Consider the following 16,688-nt stretch of genomic DNA (forward strand, 5'->3'; position numbering starts at 1 on the left):
CGGGTCCCATCCCGGGTATGGATTAATCTCAGGTTCGAACTAACCGGATCCGGATATGGTATGTTGCGTATCTGGGCAACGACATTCCAACGCCAGCTCATTCTCAAGATATTATATACTATTTTCTGCACACACGCCACGAGACGTAGCAGGCATATATACTTGATGTTCGAGAAAACTCACAGTTGTTTTAGAGGTTCACTTTCACGAAAGTTCAAAAAACATGGTACAAAAGAGTAGCATGTAACACCTCGTCATCTTATAGCTGATCATGACTCAGATCGGGGCGGTAGGCTGGTCATTAGAAAAGTCCGGTTCTCGAAGACACTTGACTACCAGATACCATCCCGGAGGACTTATAGAAATCAACTAAAAGAGTGGAAAACCATAGGTTCGCTATACACAGTAAGTGCTAGAGATAAAGAAATCGCCAGTGACTAATACATTATAGTTTCAAAATTGAGATCATGAAGCCATATAACTATACTTCGACATTCTGACTGCACAGACCTTCGACGGCATACGCCCCAAGCCCATCAATTGTTGCTTGACTCGTTATCTCAAGAACACTAATGCTGAACTTGAATGTGTGTCTCCACCAACGAGCCAATTCAATTGTGACTAGAGAGTCCAATCCCAAGTCAGACAGGAATCGTGATGTGTCCAGATCTTCTTCTGGCTGGAGAAGGCATCTATACACCTGCTTGCCGATTTCCGTCGTGATCAGTTCTAATGATTCCGGTTGCTTCAGACGCTTCACGTCATGTCTAGTTTCTGCGATGAATTGCTGAAGCACATTTGTTGCAGTGGCAGTAGAATCTGATGTGTCCGATTCCGCCACAAAGGACCATCGAATGTCATTTCGGAGTGTTTCATTCTCGCTGCCAGCGACTTTGAAGCTTTTCGGATTGACACCTAGCGCAAAGCTATTGTGGATGACGATTCGACAAGGTGAGTCTTTTGCTTTGGGCGTAATGATTGGCGAGGCCGTGATTGAAACTGCTAAAGCTTCAAGCAAGTCCTTCTCGGATAAGTGATGATTCATCCCAGACCTGATCAGACTACGTAGTAAAGACGGCCTTTGAGATATGTAGCCGACCTCCTCAACCGGTCCGATATCCATGACCGATGCGCATAAGCCTAAGTCCAGTCGATATTGAACAAAAGCATCCAGGAATGTGTTTGCCCCAGCATAGTTGGTCTGGCCTGGAACCCCAAGCGTACCGGAAAGGGAGCTGAATAGTACGAAAAAGTCGAGCACGGCCCCGGCCGAGATGGTTGCGTTGTGAAGGTTCCATGTTCCTTTGATCTTGGGGTCGACAGCTGCCGTCCAGTCCTCTATGGTCATATTACCAAACTCCCTGTCACAGAGAACCATAGACATCTGTAGTACACCTTTGAGGTTCCCCTTGGCTGCCTGAACAGCCTTCGTTACATCCTTAGCGTTAGAGACGCTTCCTTGTATAAGCTGAACGTCACAACCCATTGCTTGTAGCTCTTGGACGAATTCCTGGTATTTGTACTCGTCATTGGCACTTCGGGAGAGATAGATGAGCTTGCGGGCACCGCGTTCGATCATCCACCTAGATACCGACTGCCCTAGACCACCTAGGCCGCCAACAAGGAGATAAGATGCCCCTCTATCTAGACAAATGTCTCTTTGTCGGTCACTGACTTTAGTGCCAATATTGGTTTCGCCGGAGGCGTCTCGAATCGAAATAACAATTTTACCCATGTGCTGACCTTTACGCATGTACCTGAACGCGTCAGGAATTGAGGATGCAGGCATAACTTTGATCGGCCTGATAGGCAGTATACGGCTAGACTTGAAGTATTGTATAGTACGTTCAAGGAGGCTTGATTAGTGTCAGCTTCATCCCAGTGAAATGTGCATCGCAAGTTACCTTTTACAAGTTTGTGGCCGCAAAAAGCCGAGTTGGTCTAGATCAACGCAGCAATAGCTACGATTTTCTAGGAATTGCCGCATATCAAGTCTGGCACCGCCCAGTATGTCTCGCTTACCGATCTCAACTAATTTGCCAAAGGCAGCCACGCAGTTCCAGGTAGCGTGTAAAAGCTCGCCCGATAAAGAATTAAGTGCCAAGTCGACTCCTTTTCCACTTGTTTCACGCATAAGATCGTCCAAGAATGAGACATCTCGAGAGTTGAAGATCCTTCTTCGGGGCAGACCAAAGGTCTGCATAAGGTACTCCACCTTATCTTCATTTCCCACAGTCGCATAGATCTCAGCCCCGACCATCTTTGCGAGTTGGATGGAGGCAATACCAACTCCACCGCAGGCGCTGTGGATGAGTACTGACTGTTATAATTAGTACTACGCACATCCAAACAACGAGATAGACATGACTATGGCTAAGTCTCTACTAACCTGTCCTCCCTGAAGGCCTCCTATGTCGAATAGAGAATATATTGCGGTCATATAGACGCAAGGCATAGTCGCTGCATCTTCGAAACTCAGTTCGTCGGGAATCTTGACGCAGCGCTGCTCGGAGATAGCGATACGTGATGCAAATGCCGCTGAGCATGTAAGCATGACGCGGTCACCAATTTTGAGATTATCTTTCACACTAGGTCCGAGGCCGCGTACAATGCCAGCTGCTTCGGAGCCAAACTCTAGTTGAGAAGACTCAACAATGCCCTCGGCTACCATCAGGTCCTAATCACCGAGATCCATTAGCATTATCCAACAATGGAGTTTTAGATAGGCATACTCGAAAATTGAGGCCCGCGGTATAGATTTCTACCTCAACAGAATCATTCTCGAGCGACTCAGATATTGCTCGAGTCCAGTGGAGATTGTTCAGTTGGCCAGGACAACTTGTGCGGAAGACGAATCTATCATCGAGGTCGGAGACTTGGAGCTCCTTTTTGAGCGAGCATGGGAAAAGCCTCGGAACGTATACTTTCCTATCAAGAATAGCGTACTCCAGCTCCTTTCGAGGCTGGTCTTGTCCCAATTGTGTTTGGAACCTGCTAAAGACATCAACAACCACATCCCATGAGGAATCGACGGTGTCCACTTCGCACGTTGCGAAGTCTACGAACAATTCTTTGCGCAACGTCCGAGCAATCCCATTGATCTGAGCAAAGTCTGGCACTCGACATTGCATTTGGCAAAGGTGGGTAACCCAAAAAATCCCCTTATTTCCAATATTGTTAATCAATCTTTGAAAGTATTTTAGATGATGGGAATCCATATCATGAAAGAACGACTCATCTTTATCCAAGATAGCGATTATGTCTTGATCTTTAGGGATCACACAATCACCTACGTAGCAACAGTCGACTTGATACCCTCGTTCCTGGAGCTTTTGATTCAATGATTCTGCATGAGTTGGTGCGTGACAAAGGATTGTGACTCGTTTGCGAATACTACTGTTAGTTGTAGGCTTGACAGTTATCCGGGAACTTTGTTGATAGAGCTCCTGATGATCAGAATCTATCGACCTCGAGCTTTCGAAGCCTGAGGATTGTAGCTCTGAGATCCATCTATTTGGAGTCACGTATGGCCTCTTTAAGCTATCATCTGCTTGGCTTATCCACCAGCCAGGGAGGCTGCCGAAGACGTAGTTGGCAACCTTCAGTGTTGTTGAGCACAACTCTCGCAAGAGTAGTCGACCATCTGCCCTCAGAAGCATTCTGATGTTTTTCAAACTCTCGAAGACACTTTCCGTGTGATGGAGAACGTTACCAGCAATGACGAGGTCGAAGTGGCGGCCTTCAAACCCTTGGCTTGATGGGTTCTGGCTGATATCAAGGACCATATATTCTATTCTCGAATACTTCTGGAATTTGATTTCTGCAGCGGCCACCATACTATCAGAAACATCGGTAAATACGTACTCTGAAAATAGTGGTTGACCAGTCGGTGAGAACAAGGCGCTAAGCGTACTTGAAAGAACATGACCGGTATTCCCTCCAATCTCCAGAATACGTAAGCCTGGCTTGCTGTAGACTAAGCAACGACAGAGTTCCGTGATGTCTAGGGGCCCTGTCTGGTACATTGTTCGAAGGGTATCGTCGTCTTGGAGTATGTCTAATGGCTGCACCGTACCTAAGAACAAGTCTTTGATATTGTTCAAGATAGTGTTGACAGCAGTTGTCTGCGCCGTATTCCCAGATGAGCAGTCATGGAGCCTTTCTGTGATGGATTCTATCCTCTGAAGGAGCTCCCTGTCGCTCAGATGCGCGAAATTACTGCTGTTCTTCTCTTTTAGTTGACTGCTGATCCAAGTCGCAAACTTCTGCATGTGTGGTAAGTCCGACTTCAATCCTCTTAGCTGTCGTTCAGAGCTTTCTAAAACAAGTTCTAAGTGCTCTTGGTTCAGCTTGTCAGCTCCAGATTCGTCAGCAGCCTCTTTCATTAAGAGAGACACGTCGACAAAATCAGTATCAGGTACCCATTCAGTCCGACAAGCAGAAACATCATTCTCATGCTCGTCTACGTCCTCAATAGCCTTTAGTCGCAGCCCATCAACCTCCAGGAGCATGCCTTCGGTACTATTGCATCTAGTTTCGCCAACGACATCACCTGCTGAAGTGAAATTCGCTTGGGCCACGATTTGGAAGTCGTTTGGGACATTGACTGTACAGCGGTACACACTCAACTTATCGACTCTCACGGGCACTATCGTCTTCTCGGTGTAATCTCCAACATAACCCTTGGTGGCTGCCACTGACATCAGCTGCAGTGCTGCATCGATAATAGTCGGGGGTAGATGATAGCCGTTCTGGTCTGCTCCTTTGGTAGCTGCCATGGCGGTTGCAAGACGAATTGAGGTTTCAGACCGGATGTCATGGAGACACTGGAAGCTCGGCCCAAAATTCAGACCTTGCTTTTGCATAGCTGCGTAGCATCTTTCGGATGTGATTTTGCGCAAAGGCATGGTGATTGGGGGTCTCTCAATAAGCTTCTCAGTCTGAGATTACACCAGACCCGTGCAATGAGTCATCCAACTATGACCATTGTGCGAAGATATCGTGAAATCCCACCATCGGCTTTCTAGGGAGTCGGTCAATTGATGGCGACGGAGCGCAGTTATTATTTCCATGGGTTTGGCTTCTGCTAACACGAGGGCAGTACTAACAACTACACGTCGCATAACAAAAGCTTCTTCAATGCCACTGATCTGTCGGACAGCTTCACCAATCATGCCGACATAACCTGCAAAGGGGAACACAATGTCATTCTTGACCTTGTGATCACGGATCCAGGGGGCATGTTCAAGGTTGAAGAGGTTTCGCCATAGAGGTTCAATTTCTGTGCTCTCCCTTACTCTTACTCCTAGCAGCTCATGATATCGGTGCTGTCGATGCCGCCATTCTTTACTCAATCTTGACTCTAGCCAATAAGTATCCGAATAACTCCAGGGGTATCTCGGGAGGTCTGGAAGGCTTCTTCCTCTGGGGAGCAGCTGTTCGAGATCCATTGGAATATGAGAGACATACAACTGCCCGACAGCTACTAAGAAACTTTCAACAGAGTCTTGATTTCGCAGCATCGATGGTATGTAAAGGTTGGAACTCCGGCATTCGTCTTGAATCTGCCTTAGAGGACCCGATAGAGCAGAGTGCGGCCCAATTTCTATGAAAGTGGCATTCTCCCCAATTTCATGGTTAAGCAGATTTTTTACAGCCGACCGGAACGATACTCGGGACTCTAGATTCTTTTGCCAGTAATCAGGACCAAGAGCACTTCCCTCTAGTAAGGCCCCTGTGACGCTGGAGAAGAAGAGTTTCTTAGGTGTCTGACCAACGACGTCTTTGGTAATCAAAGCATGATAGTCGTCTCCGATCTCCGTCATATGATGAGAATGGTATGCCTTGTCCACCCTCAGGACTCGCGCCAAAACATCTGGTTCAGAATCTTTGATCTTGTGCACAACAGTCCTAACCGCCTCCACATCACCGGAGATCGTTACACTCTCGGGTGAGTTCTCGCAAGCAATCACTACTCCTGGTATCAGGAACTGCTCCACCCTTTCTAGAGCAAGACCAACAGCAGCCATGGCTCCCATTTTTGTCTGCTTCCCTGCGGCAACTCCACGATAGAAAGCTGCAATGATCGCCTCCTTTGCTGTAAGTGCTCTTGCAGCATAAGCTGCGGCGAGCTCACCGCTAGAGTGACCAACAACTGCAGCTGGGGTGATCCCGATAGAAGAGAGGGTATCAACCAGAGCAATCTGAATTGCTGTACATAATGGTTGTGAGATTTCGGCTTCATCCAATCGACTCTCGTGGGGAGATTGAAGAAGTTCCTCCAGGATACTCCAGCCAGGTTCCAAGGCTTGTACATGTTCATCCAAGCACTGTATCGACCTTCGGAAAACAGGATATTGTGATTCTTGCAGGAGCTCTTTCCCCATGAGTGGCCATTGAGCGCCTTGGCCAGTGAACATCATAACTAGATGGGAATCCTCCTTCCTCTTCGTAGCCGGAGATGGACGAAAAGGGGCGTATCTACTCATAACTGCAAATGATCTAAATGGCAAATGTTCCCGCCGATTACCAAGCGTGTATGCGAGATCATCGATACTGTCAGGATTCTCATCCAGGAAGCTCTTGTAGTTATTGCCCATATCTTCTAGAGACTGGCGTGAACTTGCTGAAAGCACCAATAGTTGAGGTGCGTCGGAAGCCACTGTGGGATTTATTATCGGAATGTCGAAACTTCTCGCCGATTCAAGAATTGCATGTGCATTTGATCCGCCAATACCGAAAGAGCTGATACTGACTCGCTCGTCACACGACTTGGGCCAAGGGATGGGTTCGGTGGGAACCTTGAGGTTGGTAGTATCCAGCTCGGCGTTGCGATGAAGTTCGGAGAACTTGATATTAGGAGGTATTACTTGGTTTTCAAGAGCTAGTATCGCCTTTATTACTGATGTGAGCCCCGATGCACCTTCAGAGTGTCCAAGGTTCGGTTTGACTGATGTGATATAAACCCCCCCCGACGGGCCAAATGTTTTTGCCAGTGCGCGAATCTCAATTGAATCTCCCACAGTTGTTCCTGTACCATGGCACTCGACAAAGGCGGTTTTCGAGTAATCTTCAATTCCTGCGACATCGTAGGCCCTCCTAATTAGTGCCTCCTGGGCCTCTGAGCTAGGAGCACTTATCCCTCCGCGACCTTTCCCATCGCTGTTTGCTGCTGTAGACCTGATGACAGCCCGAATTGGATTCCCATCGCGAATTGCACTTGCCAGTGGTTTTATGTATATCGCATTGATTGCCTCGCCACGAGCGTAGCCGTTGGCATCAGCTGAAAAGGTCTTACAAGATCCGTCAGGGGCAAGAACACCTTGCTCTGACATGCTAGCAGTCATACTCGGAGCCAATATGAGGCTGGTACCGCCAACAATGGCAGAATCACAATCTCTGTTCGCAACTGCCTCACAAGCCTCGTGTAAAGCCGTCAGTGCCGATGAGCAGGCTGTACGGACAGTGACACTAGCAAAAGTCAGCTAGGTCGCCATCTGACTATCTTGACCTACCTCGGGCCTCGTAGATCCAGTTGGTAAGAAACGCGGTTCGAAAGTACGAAATCCCCTGTCCCTTCAATGCCATACTGCTCAGTGCGTAGATCGTCCTTCGCGCATGTTTCCAGCCAATCTTCTCCGAAGTTTCCTATGTAGCAGCCCGTACGGCTCCCACGCCAATTTTTCTCACCGGCATCTTCGAGGGCTTCTCTGGCGACTTCAAGCAGTAGTCGCTGCTGAGGATCCATATTACATGCTTGACTCTTGGAGAACTGGAAATAGGACGTGTCCAGATGGCCTAAATTCACCTTCTCATCAAGAAAATACCCATGCTTTGTTTTGATTGTGCCAGGCTCTCCGGATAAGGAATAATATGCATCGATGTTATATCTGGACTTGGGGACTCGCTGACGCGCATCGCCCTTTTCGACAAGGAAGTCCCAAAATTGCTTGGATGTGTTCAAACCACCTGGTAGGCGGAACGACATCCCGCAAATTGCAATAAGTTCATTTTCAGTGCTCATGCTTCTGATGATAGTACTTTCTTCTTAGTCCTAGTTTCTAAGCAATGATAGGACAGTACAATAGTAAGAAGGAGGAAGAAAGATGAATTCAAATGAAATGATAACCAAATTCTTCACACGTCAATTCAATACCCCTTCTCATAATAGAGTACCTGGTAATTAATATAAGTAGATTCTGTGTTGCTACAACTGACGCAATATAAGTCAAACAAGGTATTATATTGAATATTAGTCTAGTGCACTTGAGAAGTAGACCTCGTCTATTATGACTAGCTTGGAATAAGGTTTGAATCATCCCTAAAACTCTCACGCGGTACCTGCAGTACGCCACATGATTTTGTAACTATCGCATGGGGTTCCTTGAATGCTCATGATACAACAACCGATAGTTTCTCGTCTGACCCTCATAGGATCTCACGCGATCTCACGCGATCTCATGCGAGCCCAATGAGACCTGCTAGCTATTATACAACTCTTATGCAACCATTATCCACCCTTGTATGACACCAATGCGATTATCACGCGAGTTGTACTTTGATAGCACCTACCGCCACAGTGACTAGATTCGATGAAGTAGGTGTCGGGCCTGGCACTAACTTATACAAGTAAGACTCTACACTTACTAGAAACATAGGGAGAAAGTCCTATGTGAAGGGTATAAATTGCTACTTGTACCCTTTGCCCGCTTAGTTGTCGAGCTAAAAACATTCAGTCACCCAATTCTTGTTTATCATTTAATTTTCTTTTCGGTTAACTCGCTCAGCCCAACCTCAAAGATGCAAGTTCGCAAGAATGTTGAGTTCAAAACTTCAGATGGACTTACTCTAAGAGGCTGGCTATATCCTACAGCGAAAAAAGGGCCTGGTATTGTTATGTCACCAGGGGTATGTATGCCTCAGTCGAGATGCAATACTAGAAACGTCCATCTGATTTATCATACCCATTCCAAGTAATCGTCCACGCACAAGATTAGATGAGCTCAGCGACGTGGTAATTAAGGCTGCGCTAACGTACTATAGTTTGCTTGTGTAAAAGAGATGATTGCGCCAACGATTGCAGACCGCTTTCATGCTGCAGGAATCACTGTGCTACTCTATGATCCACGTAGCTTTGGCGAAAGTGATGGAGTTCCACGAGAGGACGTTGAACCTTACAAGCAAATGGAGGACTACTCTGATGCGTTCACATTTCTTCTATCTCTACCAACAGTAGATCCTAGATGTGCTGGGGTTTGGGGAATATCCTTATCAGCTTCGACTGCAGCTTGTGCCGGAGCCTTGGATGCACGAATGCAGTTTGTGATCGCCATTAGTCCTCCTTCGTCGTTCTCCTACAGCCCTGAATCATTACGTTATATCTTGAATACTGCCGCGGAAGATCAAGGTCGGAGATCTAGTGGTAAAGAGCCAATCTACTGCCCTGCTCTGGGCTCCAAAGGGGAATGCCTCCTGGAAGGGATGTCATGTGAGGAGGATTATGGCTTCATACTGGAATATCTGAAGAGTTGTCTGTCCTGGACCAACAGATGTACGATCCAGAGTTTCTGCAGGCTATTGACATTTCACCCCAAGGAGATGTTGAAACGCGCAAGTCCCAAATCACCACTAATCATAGGGGGTGATCGGGATATGATCTCTCCAGTTGAAGATCTACTCGAGATATTTCATGTTTTGAAGCAGCCCAAAAGATGGCATCTCGAGAAAGGCAAGGGGCATTTTGATGTTCACCAAGGAGAAAGTTGTGTGAAGGTACAGACGGATTGGATTAGGTCCATCAAATGGAATCTCGACCAAGAGGAATGATAATTATACGATTCGTGTTTTAGTTAGCAAAGTATCTTTTCTAGACATGACACATAAGCATTTATTGAAGGCACGAGCACTACAAACTTGAATAAAGATCACCAAAGACGTAAACACTGGCAAAGGTATGACCGTGTAGCGCATCCTTTTTTGTTAAGTCTATCGGTCGAAGCTTGACCACACGAAGGTATTGGCTAGTCATGACACCTAACACCGAGCAAGGCCGAATATATGGTGGCACCACCAGGTGATCGGCCAATCTACGACCAGGTGTATGAATATTAAATCAGCGTGACATGCAGCCCTGTTAATCAGCTAGACTACATCTGATAGCTCTAAGAAGCCGAAGGGGAGGTATTTAACTTAAATGACTTGCAGTATGGTCAGATAATCCACAGAGTATACGTCATAGAGGTTCCGTGAGTGTCTTGCACATAGCATCATCCAACCCAACTTTAGTCCACAGATCCAGAGCTATCTATCCACGACTTGATAGTTGAAGATAAACTAGGGATAGCCTTGATTAGTTATATCAGTGTATATTAGACTTCTAATAGTTGGAGAGAACGACAGCTTATTCTCATTCGTTGTAACATGCAGCAGCTGTTTTAGCGCCACGAAGGCCATTCTTGCGAAGGGAAACTTTGCAACATGTTTCTAGGTACTTTCTCCTTCTTAGGCATGTTCGAGGGAATCTTGGAAGACATTGAAGGATTATACAGCTTAACGAGATGCAGGTCTATTCCTTGGCGTATATTTGGGGGGCAGTGGTGGCCAAGGGGCTCCTGGGTGATAATCACGTGTCCAAGTTAACTGACCCATGTACCCACTCGGTGCACCCTCTTGAAGCTTTATGCGAAAGTCTCCCAGGAGTGTAAGCATTGCAAAGAACGCTATATAACATAACACGTTAGTGCTTATCTGTAGGTTATAGAAATAATTGGATAACGCTTACCATAGTTTTGTGGTCTTTTTGTTGCCACTAGCGGTCCTATCTCTATACAATCTCTCCAAGAAGTCCAGGAAAGATCGCCGGTCACTAACAGATCTATTAGTCTCTGAGGTAGATCTTTGAGATATATCAGACGTACGTCTAAGCTCCGGTGTCTTCAAGAACTCAATGAATATTATTAGGCTTAAGAACGTATCTAATGGCGAGGTCTGACGGTCTCTAAGCATAGGTTTAAGAGGGAATAAGCTCCCTCTCTGCTTTAGCGTCGTAACTCTTTGTTGACCGTATGGATCGCAGATGGTTATGGTACTATATTGCCCATCCATACTAATATATGTGACAGCGGACGTTTTTACTGCCTCCCGCGAGTCTCTCTGTATTCTACACTCCGGCTCTGTAGGTATGATGAATCGGTGGAATAGGGTCCCCTCATGTTGGTATGTGAACTGAGGTGTCGTATCTCTCCATTTGCGTATGTTCGGCTTCCCATCCGTTCTCGGTCGACCATCAAGGAGATGTTGCCATCGTTCATCGCGGTCGCAGAAGATACGCGTTACTATTTGTCCTTGATCTGGCTCCGATTCGACTTCTGTTGCCGTTCCTATGTGCTCCATTGTATTCAAAACCGTCTTGAAATAGATTGACTGTATATCCCAAATCATGAAAAGAGTTTGAAGGAGATGTTGCATGTCTTGATCGTTACTATAAGCTTCCATACGAGACCAAGCTCGCTGTGCCATATATATTGCTTCCTTAACTGCCGGTCTAACACCCCGGTGAGAACCATCGTCACATGAGGGATCAATATAATATTGTAGTGCCGTAACTAAAGGAAGGCGAAGGAGGTAAATAAAGAGAGTAGATAGTACTAGAGAGACCATCGTGTAGTAGAATGGAAGTTACGAAGAACTAAGATTCCGAAGGTTATTTTCTATATTATACTAAGAAGTTGAATGTTCTAATTATATTAAGCACGAGCGAGCGATTTTCTAACTCTCTAGACCAGTAAAGTATAGAAGTAGACATTCTTGTTAGTGGTCTTTATAAACGGTGCGGCGCGAATTAAAATCAAAGTCTGTGCGCGCACGGACATAAACATCAAAATTCATTAAATGCTACTCTGTACTGAAGATATTTTAACGCCACCTAATTAGAAGGCATAGAGGCTAGATTAGACCCTTTTTCTATGCTCTGAAGTTATTATTACCTTTATAGTAAATGTAGGTAACTACTAAGCCTTTAAAGTTATCACTAGAGGCTACTTTTACTATATAGGTAGCTATCTCTTCATTAAGCACGTATACTACGCTAATGCTAATAGTCCTTTTCTAATTGGTTGCTAGAGTCTCGCCCAATAGAGCTAGACTGCGATAGTACTAGCTAGCCCGGCAGAATTCAACCTATTAGGTGCTAGTTTAATACTAATTCGCGCCGCACATCGCTCACTCCCACTTAGAGCCGCGGCTAATTACCCTCAGCGCTAGGTTTCTGATTAGCCTACGGCCGGCAGCGGATAGTCTTTTAAGGCGCTAAGGCATGCCGGAAAAGCGATACTCCAGGCCGAGAACTAGGCGACTTTTTAGCTTATAAACTAATATCCTTCTACAGCGCTGCACGTTATAAAAAGTATACAGAATTACATGCCGTCGAGAGAGCTCCATTCTAATGTCGTAGATCTTTACATAAGGGTGTAATCAAATTACTATGTCGCGAAACGTGACTTTTGATCGCAGATTCTGGTGAGTGCGCTAGACAAAACATTACATATTCTTATGATTCCTTTGGAATATACTCTCTCTCTCTCTCTCTCTCTCTCTCGGATAAATCCACAGAACAGGACTGCTTGGGTCATGAACCAGAGAATACCGTGCAGTACCCTTATTTGGCATGGTAAGACCCTAATCTGTAAGTAAGTACAGGAAGGTGAGATTTTAGATCTGATAGCTAGATCAATAGATCAGATTACTAGAATATTAGCCCAATTCCCTTCCCTCGTTCCCGCCCGTGAGTGTCCGCTCCTACCGCTCGCGTGGGACGGCTCACTGGCAACCTAACCCGTCCCACTCTCCCTAGACCCAAACCTACTACTCACACAGATGAACTCCTAAATCACTCATCATCACCAAGCCGTGTTCCAACAGCCATGCATAAAACGAGCACATGAAAATACCCGCCACTCACACGCAACCAGACCCCGCGCTGCGAGTCCCCTCGTTTCATGTTACAATATCCTGTACGTCAGATTCTCCGGTGCAGGCGAATACATAATGTCCGACGCGCTGCCCATGCATGCCTTGCCTGCAACTCTCGCGACGATCCAGCGCAAAGAAGGGGAAGAAGAAGAAAAAAAAATTCATTTCTTCACCCTGTCGTCCAATGCTTGATTAGCAGATGCTGTGCTCCTCAAGCACGTTACACTTGCGTGGATGACTGGCATACGGTGGATTGGATGAGATGGGTATAGATCTATGTATGGGTGGGTATAGATGCATGAATGACGCCACGGCCGCTTTCCGCGCGCCCGGGGCACACGGGACGAAAGTATGGACATGTGCGGGTGCAGGCATATGTATCGCGAAAACGGCAAGAGATATGTTATAGCACCGATTGAGATATAGGCTGCAGCAGCTCTGATTACCATGTTCGTTCATCATCATGTTTGTCGCCATGGTTGTCGTCTTCATGCTCCCCCCCCCCTCGGATCTCTTTGTGATTCTATTAACACATGGGAGGAGGGGGTTGGAACGGGAGTCCAGAATGCCGTCTTGCAAAATGCAGTAGAGACCGCCATGTGGGCAGGAAAATGCGATATGGTGTATACTCGCGCCTCATTATACCTCTGTAGAATGATTGTGCCATGCTATTCTCTCTCTTGGTCATGGTTTGTTGGTTCGTTTGTTTGTTTGGGGGGGTGAAGCAGTGGTGATGATTTGGAAGCGTTCACGCGATTCTTTCACTGAACACTGCATTGCGCATCTGTCCTACTGTATTGTCGTCGTGCTTGCATCTTTAATACGGGTTCCGCGGTCCAATCGCATGTTCTCGTTCTGCTGAACGTTATGTGCTGTTGATCATCGCATGGCATTCTGCACACTGCACGATAGTCCGACACGCGATCGTTCCTTGCAGCCCACAGGGAACCATAGATCGAGGCGTCGATCGTCTGGAAACAAGCCCTGGCATAGACACGACATGTGTATAGTTGCCTGAATATAGCACACAGCACCAATGATGAAGAGGAGGAATGGCCGAGTTGGGAGGAGTAATGTCAAAGACTAAATTCGGAATTTCATATTCGCCTGTGGCAAAAGGGTATCGAAAGGGAGATAACATAGTATCTATGAATGTACAAGACGACGAAAAGAGGATATCGAGAAGGCCGTCTGTATAATCCACGAGGAACCATAAACATGAGAACGGAACACTTCCAAAATAGACCAAATACAAAGTCCAAGAATCGCTCAAAAGATCCACCCTTTGTTGCGAAGCTTTTTCCATACCTATCGCGCTTTGTTATGAGAAAAGCTTTTTTGACGCCACGCCGTGCCACCCCATGTCATCCCTCCATTGTATATCATTACACTCGTATAGTCCGTTTCACACATATTCACATGTACCTAGTAAGGGCTCCGCTCAGAGTATACTGGAGCTCCATAACCAGCATTTCCTTGTTGTGAGTATGCCACATAACCCCCACTAGCGTTCACATCCACACCCCCGTTCATGGGTACCGGCGCTGCAAAGTTGTAGCCAGTGGCGATACTAGTATGGTCATGTGTGTCCCCTTCATGCTCTGATGAGCCTAGCGAACTCGCTCTCTCACTGCCATATTGGCTCGAGCTCGATACCATGATGTTATCGTTCGTGGACGAGGCGGTGGATGAAGATGACGACCATGTGGACAATCCCTGTTGCGATGAACATAGTCCCGATGTAGATGTCGATGACGGGTTTATGCGCCGATCCTTGCCGCGGCCTTTGATGCCTTTGTTGGAGTTTTTGTACAAGTTCTGAAAATAGTCCCAGAGGTCCCTCTCAGTAGGCGTCATGCTGGAGGACGACGAAGTGGACATGAACTTAGATGTCAAATAACGGATTGTGGTGGAGTGAAATTTATTTTGATGTGACTGTTGCCGGTGTCAGAATGCGCATACATAGATGGGAAGAGTACAAACGGGCAAGGTCATATACGAGAAAGAGGTACTCAGAGAAGGCTGTGACATACCTTTAGATTACCAAGCTGCGTGAATGTCTTCCCACAGTCGTCCAGCCGGCACATGAATGGTTTCACACCCCCATGTACCGCCTGATGAGCGCGCACATTGCCCCTTTGCGCAAAGGTCTTGCCGCAGATATCGCACTGGTACGGACGTTCGCCTGTGTGCCGGCGTTCGTGCGTGCGCAAATTGCCCAGTTGTGAGAAAGACTTTCCACAACCAGGTGCGTGGCATGGGAAGGGCCGTTCGTTGGTGTGCGAGCGGTTGTGGATTTCGAGATGGGTTTTTTGCGTGAAAAGTTTGCCGCATTTCTTACCATTCCGGGTGACGGTACATTCATACTGCTTCTTAAGGGTCCTTCTACCAGAGGTCGTGCTGGGGACGGGCTGGAGGGTGTCAGTGATGCGCAACGTTGAAACCGCGGGCGAGCGATAGATTTACCTTAGGAGTAGACACGGAAGACTCATCCTTGGGATCTTTGGACTTTTGTTGGATGGCCTTCATGAGTGTATCCACATCTGTATTGAATTCTGCGTGGCTTTCGACCTTTTTGTCCAATTGTTGATCTGTACTTTGAAATAGCTGGGATGGTTGAGTGGGCGATCCGACTTCTGACTTGACGACAGGGCTGGAGATCGATATACCGTTCTTGGCCTCTCTCACGATTGGTACATTGATTCCTGTGGCAGTCGCGAATCGCGACTGTGGCTGGGGTTGAGAATGCGGTAAGGTATGCTGGTAGTTGACTTGATTGATCTGGCCCATGTGATTGAAACCCGGTTGTACGTTGTAGTTGGCCATGCTAATGGGGCCCACTGCGAATGTACCAGACTGAAAGGGCATGGCAGTGACAACAGGTTTGTGCTCCATGGCGTATGTACCAGACTGGAATGGAACTGCCGTCACGACTGGTCCATTATTGTATACAGGCGTTGGCGCTGGCGCTGGCTGGCTATGATGATGATGATGTTGTTGTTGTTGCTGTTGAGGTTGCTGTTGCTCTTGTTGCTGCTGTTGTTGTTGCTGCTGCTGCTGTTGTTGTTGGTGATGGTGGTTCTCGTGCTGATGTTGATACCGAGTCTGGTATCCGATATTTGTCGTAGGAAGTGAATTATGCCTGGTTGGCTGACCATAACTAGGCATAAATTGGGCCATATTGAACGGCTGCATGTTTTGCTCTGATCGTCGAGGCCAGAATGCACTCTGATGATGTGCAACAACAGCTGCCATTGGTTACGGTCCGACTGGAGCCCAGTGAGTGATGTCGATATACAACAGGATGGTGTTGGTATAGACAACTTAGATCACGATGATCTTCCTGATAATCATACCAGACCCAATGTGATCTGACAGGAGAAATGACAGGTAGGGACGTGTGTTACTGGCGTTAACATATAGTCAAAGGGAGGCTCTGTGGTCCGAAAGCCTGGTAGGAGGAATAGGGTCTACATATACAGGAATACTGGCATTTCAGAAGCCACTATAGCAGAACCGGGGTTAGGACCATCTAGGAAAGGAATCGGACAGGGAAGACAGGGAAGACAGGGTCAGACAACGAGGCGTCTAGACACTTAAAACAGAGATGAGCGGACAGGTGCGCTCGGGCCCCGCTGCTGTAAGCCCCGTTCACGCTGTCAAAGCATACGGCGCTTCGTTGCAGACCCGTGTTTGGAGAGCTGGGAGCAATGACAAGA

The 16,688-nt window shown here is 46.9% G+C and overlaps 4 protein-coding genes across 4 annotated transcripts; 1 reads left to right on the plus strand and 3 right to left on the minus strand.

Annotated features, from left to right (window-relative positions):
* Positions 1–284: 284 nt before the first annotated feature.
* On the minus strand, positions 285–8,255 carry EJ05DRAFT_455159 (ketoacyl-synt-domain-containing protein). The gene is given in 6 exon segments (XM_033742466.1): positions 285–1,856; positions 1,905–2,320; positions 2,390–2,677; positions 2,733–4,940; positions 4,953–7,470; positions 7,515–8,255. 6 exon segments carry the CDS (start codon positions 8,021–8,023, stop codon positions 482–484), a joined length of 7,314 nt encoding a protein of 2,437 aa, XP_033598522.1. The 5' UTR covers positions 8,024–8,255; the 3' UTR covers positions 285–481.
* A 520-nt stretch (positions 8,256–8,775) lies between these two features.
* EJ05DRAFT_478111 (alpha/beta-hydrolase) lies at positions 8,776–9,956 on the plus strand. The gene has a single exon (XM_033744387.1). It carries the CDS (start codon positions 9,061–9,063, stop codon positions 9,823–9,825), a length of 765 nt encoding a protein of 254 aa, XP_033598523.1. The 5' UTR covers positions 8,776–9,060; the 3' UTR covers positions 9,826–9,956.
* Positions 9,957–10,548: 592 nt separating this feature from the next.
* Positions 10,549–11,502, minus strand: EJ05DRAFT_518688 (uncharacterized protein; the record flags this gene model as incomplete). The annotated part of the gene is made up of 2 exons (XM_033748704.1): positions 10,917–11,502; positions 10,549–10,718 (listed from the first exon to the last, which is right to left on the minus strand). The coding sequence occupies exons 1-2, from the start codon at positions 11,491–11,493 to the stop codon at positions 10,549–10,551; spliced, it is 747 nt and encodes a 248-aa protein (XP_033598524.1). The 5' UTR covers positions 11,494–11,502.
* Positions 11,503–14,059: 2,557 nt separating this feature from the next.
* On the minus strand, positions 14,060–16,523 carry EJ05DRAFT_539883 (uncharacterized protein). The gene is made up of 3 exons (XM_033749553.1): positions 15,436–16,523; positions 15,003–15,380; positions 14,060–14,904 (listed from the first exon to the last, which is right to left on the minus strand). The coding sequence occupies exons 1-3, from the start codon at positions 16,222–16,224 to the stop codon at positions 14,395–14,397; spliced, it is 1,677 nt and encodes a 558-aa protein (XP_033598525.1). The 5' UTR covers positions 16,225–16,523; the 3' UTR covers positions 14,060–14,394.
* Between the last annotated feature and the right edge of the window lie 165 nt (positions 16,524–16,688).

The sequence above is a fragment of the Pseudovirgaria hyperparasitica genome, assembly GCF_010093815.1.
Source record: "Pseudovirgaria hyperparasitica strain CBS 121739 unplaced genomic scaffold EJ05scaffold_12, whole genome shotgun sequence".
Lineage (NCBI taxonomy): Eukaryota > Fungi > Ascomycota > Dothideomycetes > Acrospermales > Acrospermaceae > Pseudovirgaria > Pseudovirgaria hyperparasitica.

Excerpts from the sequence above, each read along its gene's own strand:
- EJ05DRAFT_455159 (XM_033742466.1), bottom strand. The coding sequence starts at position 8,023 with ATGAGCACTGAAAATGAACTTATTGCAATTTGCGGGATGTCGTTCCGC. Across the intron at positions 2,678-2,732 it reads CCGCGGGCCTCAATTTTCGA|GACCTGATGGTAGCCGAGGG; the intron begins GTATGCCTATCT and ends CTCGGTGATTAG. Across the intron at positions 2,321-2,389 it reads GAGGCCTTCAGGGAGGACAG|TCAGTACTCATCCACAGCGC; the intron begins GTTAGTAGAGAC and ends TAATTATAACAG.
- EJ05DRAFT_478111 (XM_033744387.1), top strand. The coding sequence starts at position 9,061 with ATGATTGCGCCAACGATTGCAGACCGCTTTCATGCTGCAGGAATCACT.
- EJ05DRAFT_539883 (XM_033749553.1), bottom strand. The coding sequence starts at position 16,224 with ATGGCAGCTGTTGTTGCACATCATCAGAGTGCATTCTGGCCTCGACGA. Across the intron at positions 15,381-15,435 it reads CTTCCGTGTCTACTCCTAAG|CCCGTCCCCAGCACGACCTC; the intron begins GTAAATCTATCG and ends GACACCCTCCAG. Across the intron at positions 14,905-15,002 it reads CGCAGCTTGGTAATCTAAAG|TCACATCAAAATAAATTTCA; the intron begins GTATGTCACAGC and ends CACCGGCAACAG.